The 6,790-nt window shown below is 39.7% G+C and overlaps 1 protein-coding gene across 1 annotated transcript; it reads left to right on the top strand.

The window, feature by feature from the left end:
- Positions 1-1,301: 1,301 nt before the first annotated feature.
- ccl44 (chemokine (C-C motif) ligand 44) lies at positions 1,302-6,530 on the top strand. The gene is made up of 5 exons (XM_022222252.2): positions 1,302-1,490; positions 3,247-3,376; positions 4,053-4,200; positions 5,467-5,545; positions 5,640-6,530. Exons 1-4 carry the CDS (start codon positions 1,427-1,429, stop codon positions 5,503-5,505), a joined length of 381 nt encoding a protein of 126 aa, XP_022077944.1. The 5' UTR covers positions 1,302-1,426; the 3' UTR covers positions 5,506-5,545; positions 5,640-6,530.
- Positions 6,531-6,790: the final 260 nt, after the last annotated feature.

Genomic DNA, 6,790 nt, shown 5'->3' with positions numbered 1-6,790 from the left:
ATTTTGAGCCTAAAATCTACCATATACAGTGGTTTATCATCAGCGTAGAACATTAACATTGCATTTACAGTTACCTAAACCACAAGGAGCCAAAAACAAAAACGAGAAAAACAAGAGGCCAAGGGCAAGTCCTTTAGGAACACAAAATTGAATAACTAACTCAATATTTTGCAAACTTTATGCCTATAGACATGAATACAGGGGCCAAATAAAAGAATGTATGATTTTTTTGTTGTTGGAAAAACATCTGTATTGTTTGTTGCGAGATAGTTGTGACACGTGCTTTAACACAAACTTTGTTTTGAGCCTAAAATCTACCATATAGAGTGGTGTATCATCAGCATAGAATGTTAACCTTGCATTGCATTTACAGTTACCTGAAGAGCATAAAAACTGAGAAAAACAAGAGACCAAGAAGCCATCCTTGTGGAACCCCTTTAAAAATGAGCAAATAAAGCAACATTAAATGAACTTTATGCTTTTAGTGTAACATTGTTTATGTAACTATAAAGACAATATGTGGAAAAACAAATCTACAACCCACAAAATGCAAGGCATGAAATCAAGAGAAAAGAAAACAAATGTTTCACAAGAACTGTTGGCTTATCTGAGACTTTTTGCAGGTGGTGCTTCCAAAATCTGTAACAACAAAAGCTCAATTGTAGTTCACTTTTAATGGTACAAGAAAAACATGTACGATACCGGTAAATACCTACAGCAGATGTTTTGAAACCATGATTCATTTATGCATGTTGACATTCGGGGTTAAGCCGATTTAATGAATGCAGTTTATCATAGTTTCTAGGTGTGTTTGGCATTTTGTCTGGAATCTCACAGAGAACATAACTCTGCTGCAAAACTGATTCAGATGCACAAGTCAGACACACCTACAGTTCACCGAGAGTTTCCACAACTACATTACACAGCTGCAAACCGCACTTAATTGAAGATTATTTTTGTTTTAGAAAATATATTTTGTGTCAAATAACTGGACCGATCATGAGAGCACAGTACATGTGAAAGCCACATGGGGATTCCTTCTTAGCTCCTTTGATCTGGTAGAAAAATGCAACCAAAGACGAGAAAAGTAACAGGACGAAAGGAGGAATTTTAAAGCCTCAAATGAGACAAATGAGGCTTGGCATCCTGAGCGAGGAGACAAGGAGGGAGAAATGAGTGAGAGGTGAGATGAATGTGAAAGAAAACGAGGGAGGGGAGTTTAGTTGAGCGTGAGAATGGCTGAAAATGGATAAACAGAGGAGGGGGTGGGAGGGGAAGACGGTAAGACAGAAAAAGAGAGGTGGTGAAAGTGAGTGAGTGAGAGATGGGCAGGGAGGTATAAAGAGAGGGAGGGAGTCATATAAGAGAGGCAGCCATAGAGGGAGAGGTGACAGAGTAGATTATCCTCCTCTCTGCCAGCCTCATCATGTTCATGCTGCAGATGTTGACTGTTATCTCTCTGACTGTTATCTTCCTGGCATCTGTAGAAGGTAGGACACATCCATACTTTCCATATATGTGAGTGTGTGTGTGTTGCATGGCTTTGCATGCACTCTGCAGGTGGACAGGGTAGCAAAAAGAGAGAGAGCGAGGGGGGGGAGCGATGGCGAAAACAGAAAAGGGAAAGAAGAAGGGAAAGAGGGGATAGCAGCAGTAGCAGCAGCAGCAGGAACAGAGGGAGGGAGGCATGGATGTAAACAGAGAGGGCAGCAGGACGAGCATCTGAAATCACAAGCAACTGTGTCAGGGCTGCGTGATGGTGTCGTCTGTTTTCTCAGAGGTAGTGGGAGCGCTGGAAGTGCGCTGAGGATGGATTCAAAATCATGTGTGGCACAACAAAGCCAGCACTGTCCTATTTTGTGGCTCTGATTGCTCCTGCTGCTTCACATCACACTTTAATTTGTTTACAGATTTGCTTTGGATGGAGAGACGTCGCGGCGAAAACCCTGCACACAAACAAACACACACACCACTCCTCTCACTTTCTCTCGTTTCACTGGCATGGCAGCATGTTTCTCAGCACAACGGGATGCCATTGTAATTCCTCTGGCATTCTAGTGTGTATATGTGCGTCCATATCCGAGCATGTGTATGTGTAACTAGAGAGCATGTGCACGTTCTGCAGAACAGATAATCTTTATTTTCTGTCTGCAAGAGCTCCCAAAACACTCAGTCTTTGCACAAAGCAGAATATTGACTTGCAGGGTTTGAAAATGATGATTAATGCACTAAATATGGATCCAAAATGTTTCTGTTGCTCTAATGTTGTGCATTAATGTGCAAAACTTTTGCAGCTGCTGTGATGTTGCTTTAGTGTTGTTCTCACTGCAGACAGAATATCAGAATATTGACTTTGCAAGGTTTAAAAAAAATAATTACATGCACTCCATATGAATGCAAAATGTTTCTGTTAATGAGGTTATTTCTGATGATGTGCAATAATGTGCAAACCTTTAGCAGGTGGTATGATTTTTGCTTTAGTCCTGCTCTCACCTCAGAAGGAATATCAGAAAATTGACTTAGCAGGGTTTGAAAATGATCATGAAATGCACTAAATATTAATCAGAAACGTTTCTGTTGCTCTAATAATGTGCAGCTGGTATGATTTTGCTTAGTCCTGTTCTCACTTCAGAAAAAGTATCAGCATGTTGACTTTACAAGGTTGAAAAATGATCAGGAAATGCACTCAGAAGTGTTTCTGTTGCTCTAATAATGTAGAATAACATGTAAAAGTTTGGCAGCTGTCATGATATTTCTTCATTCCTGCTCTCACTTCAGAATAAATATCATGATTATTGACTTTTAAGAGTTTAAGTAAGACATTTACATGCACTAAATATGAATCAAAAATGTTTCTGTTGCTCTAATACAGGACAATAATGTGCAAAACCTTTGCAGCTGTATGATTTTGTTTTAGTTCTGCTGAGATCTTCTTCAGAAGGAATATGAGCATCTTGACTTTGCAAGGTTTAAAAATGATCATGAAATACAGTAAATATGAACAGAAAATGATGTAGCTCTATCAATGTGCAAGACCTTTGCAGCTGGTATGACGTTGCAGCTTCAGTCCTGTTCTCACTTGAAAGACTCACTCTGGTGTGGCCTCACAAAGTAAAATATAATCAAAAGTGTGAAACAGAAAGCAATAAGCCAACATGATTAACTGAATCTGACACCAGGAAACGTAAGCGTGCTTTCCCTCGGCTCACTCTTTTTTCCCCCCGTTTGTCTCTTTTGTTTCCCCAGCTAAAGGCGTGCAGATGCAGAGGGATGTCCAGTGCTGCATGCTGTACTCCCACGGCAAGGTGCGTACCAAAGACGTGTTGCGGTTTGAGGTGCAGACGGAGGGGCCCGACTGCAGTATACAAGCCATCATGCAAGTATTTCAGCTATCCACTCCTGGAGCTAAAGAGCACAAAGCAATCTGCAGGCATGGAAAATATGCCTCTCGTTAGAGGAGGGCAGAGCTGGGGCTGAGAGGCATTGTCATCTTTCCAGGTCATGTTGTTATGGCAGGCCTCGGAGCTGTAATTGCCAGGGAAGTAAGAAAGGAAATATGTGGGAATAACAAGCCATCTGAAAATACCTTCCGAGCCAGCTGAGCCCTGCCGCAGCCAGTCAGTCAGAACAGCAGGGTTTAGTTAAGTAAACTACATTGTGATACCTATTGTTTCCAGCAGGTCGGAGAAATCTGATGTAGCAGGGGAATGGAGAGCTAACAAAAACATGGCATTCTTATTCAGTGGATACAAGAGTTGCTTTTGGTCCTCTCTGCGGATTTCTGTCAACTTTCCTCCCTCAGTTTGTTCTTCTTTATGCCAGGAAAAACATTGTCAGCTCTCATCACCTGCTCCTTGCAATTTGGGCCAAACTCTCTGCAACGTCTGACACACATCTTTGCTGTCCAACATCTTATTCCTGAATCAGGTTTTCTTTCTTGTGCTTCTATAGATGAGGAGGATTAAAATTTGGAGTTTTCTTCCTTTTCCTTCAGCAGAACGTTTTACTTTAATCCTGTGTCATGTTAAAAGAATTCCGTTGGTTTCTCGTAGTCTTTACACGAAGAAGGCGGTGAAATGTGCCGACCCCAGAGACCGGAAGGTGAAAAGGTTGCTGAGGAAGCTCCTCCAGAGACAGAGAACCAAGGGCCACCGAACCATGTGGCTGCTTCCTCATGACAACCTGCCTGTCATGTCAGAGGTCAGACACAAACTGCTGCAGTTACAGGACTTTCAATTCAAAAGTACACCATAAAATCCATTGGGTCGGCTTGTATCACTCAGAATTGCACGACTATACAAAGGGATCTCCATGCCAGTTCTCCTGAGACATTAAAGGTCCCATACTTTGCCCCTTTCCAGAAAATTAATGAAAGTCTCACATATTTCTAGAATGTGTCTTTCATTTTTTCAGCTCAAATTAGTGCAAAAAAGGTTCATTTTACTATAATCACAACTACTTTTTAAGTCATTTTCTAAACGGAATGTTCCAGTGTCTTTAGCTTTAAATGCTGCTGCTGTTCACATCCCAATTAGGAAGATAACTCTCTGCATTTTCAGTTTCTTAGATGCTAGGAGTGCATGAAGACTCTTGTGTTCATTCTTGCAGCCAAAAGTAGAACATTTGATGTGCTTTACTTGTGGCTAGAATAGAGCAAATCTTAATTGTAGTTGTTAAACAACAATGCAGGGCAGCTTGGAAGCTTTCTGGTTTAGCAGCATTTAAGAAAAGAGCACAAAATCATTTTCCAAAAATAAAATGATTGCAAAAATGGCTCATTTTACTATATTCACCACTGATTTTAGCCCTCTTCTCAGTGGACTATTTCAGACCTTTAGTTTTAAATGCCCCTGCTGGTTACGCCCCCTTCAGGAAGGAGACTCTCTCTGCTTTTTCAGTTCCTCAGATGCTAGGAGTGCATGAAGACTCTTGTGTTCACTCTTGCAGCCAAGAACAGAGCATTTATTGGGTTTTGCTTGTGACTGAGATATTTTAAGAATAGAATAGGTCTTTATTGTCATCGTTTAAAAAAAAAAAAGGCAGTTTAGCAGCTCTTTGGGTTAGTAGCATATAACAAGAGAACACAAAGGCAGTAGAAAATAAAAATTAAATAAACTAGAATAAAATAAAATTTTATTAAGTTAAATTAAGTGAAAATTGAATTACCTTAAAATAAATTAGAGTGAAATAAAAAAATACAAAATGTAAATATAATTGACTGTGCAAGAATAAGATTGTACTGTATATGTTAAAATAAAAGAGCAGGTTACTGCGCATGAAATAAAACACCTGGAAGCAGTGAAGGAGCAGGATTCTTCAAAGTTGGAACAACTATTGTTTACTTAACCTGAACGTAAAAAGTTGTAAGAGCTTGAAGGATTGCAGATGTTTAAAACAACCACAAAACATCATAAAAGTGGATTTTGACCATATGGGACCTTAATTTTTTTCTTCTCTTGTTATTAGGACAAGAAAGACAACTGGGCGGTTCTCAACGTGGAGTGATGGAGCGCCGTCAAGTTTGGAGGAAAACTCGTAGTCATAAGTAAGACTGAACTGAACACACAGATAGCACGTCTAGATATCCTTCTTTAAATGTTTAATCCAGTGTTTTTCAAATTCTTCTTCCTTTTCTCCAGGCCAAGTAAACTTTCAGCAACTCGTCTTCGTTACGTGGCGACGTTGGCTGATTCTCCAGTCATCTTGTGTCTCCTTCTATCTACACTATCAGATCTGGGCAGCAATACGTATTTAACTGGCTTTAGATATTTAAACATGAACCGCGCTTCAAATACTCCCAACATGTGGCGTCTCAACAGAGGAGTGGTATTTGTAAGATAAGTTGCATTGATTTTTATTTTCTTCTCTTTTTTTAATGGCTTGTACTGTTATTTGCCAGAGTCTGCCTGAAAGTGTCTCCCTCTACAACTACTACTTAACTACTCGATGTGAGATCAGTGCAGCAGCTGCAATGAAACGAGCAGTGATATTAATATTGTAAATCAGCAAAAGTGCATATTGTGACGTGTATACCTTCGATGTGTAACGACACTTCACACAGTAAAGTAAATGGGGTTTGTCACAGTAAACTTCAGGTGCAGGATAATCCAGATTTCAGTTGGAAGAAGGTTTTCAGGCTTTCAGACTGTTTGTAAAATAAAAAAAAGTAATCAGAGAGAAGATTTCATGCATAAATATCAAATGTTCCCTGATCTTTTGTCCACTTTCTATATTGACTGTTTGTAAACTCTGTGTGAAACCCGACTCAATCCTTTAAAATTAGGCCCTCAGGCATCAACGAGAGATTTAAATATCTATTTGCAGTTTACATTTGTGTTTTTTTTACCGATGGTGTGTCACTAAACTATGCCAAAGTATTCATGATTCAGTTCATCACATGGCCAGGCTGTTAAAACTTAGAGGGCTCTAACGTGTGTGCAGCACACAAGCATTGTGTTGTAGAGGAATGCACTGTATGTTAAAACACAGTAACTCAAGTGAACTATTTTATAAATTAATCTGAAATGAAAGCGCTTCAGTGTCTTTTTCTGAGTTCCGTGTGTGCGTGGATGAAGCCTAGTAAGGTCTCTGATCCCCTGACCTTTCCTTTCACGACGCATTGTGGTTGATATTTTTTGTTTCAGTGAAATATTTCAACACTAATTAGATGGATTACCGTGAATTTGACAAATCTAAAGATGATAAGAGTGTATTTTGTGATAAGTACCAGCTGGTGTGACCTGAAAACACCAAAACTCTCCTGCTCACCACTGGATTTCACTGCACATTT

The sequence above is a fragment of the Acanthochromis polyacanthus genome, chromosome 4 (assembly GCF_021347895.1).
Source record: "Acanthochromis polyacanthus isolate Apoly-LR-REF ecotype Palm Island chromosome 4, KAUST_Apoly_ChrSc, whole genome shotgun sequence".
Classification (NCBI taxonomy): domain Eukaryota; kingdom Metazoa; phylum Chordata; class Actinopteri; family Pomacentridae; genus Acanthochromis; species Acanthochromis polyacanthus.
The sequence above is the reverse complement of the archived record's forward strand: the minus strand, read 5'-3'. Positions and strand labels throughout refer to the sequence as shown.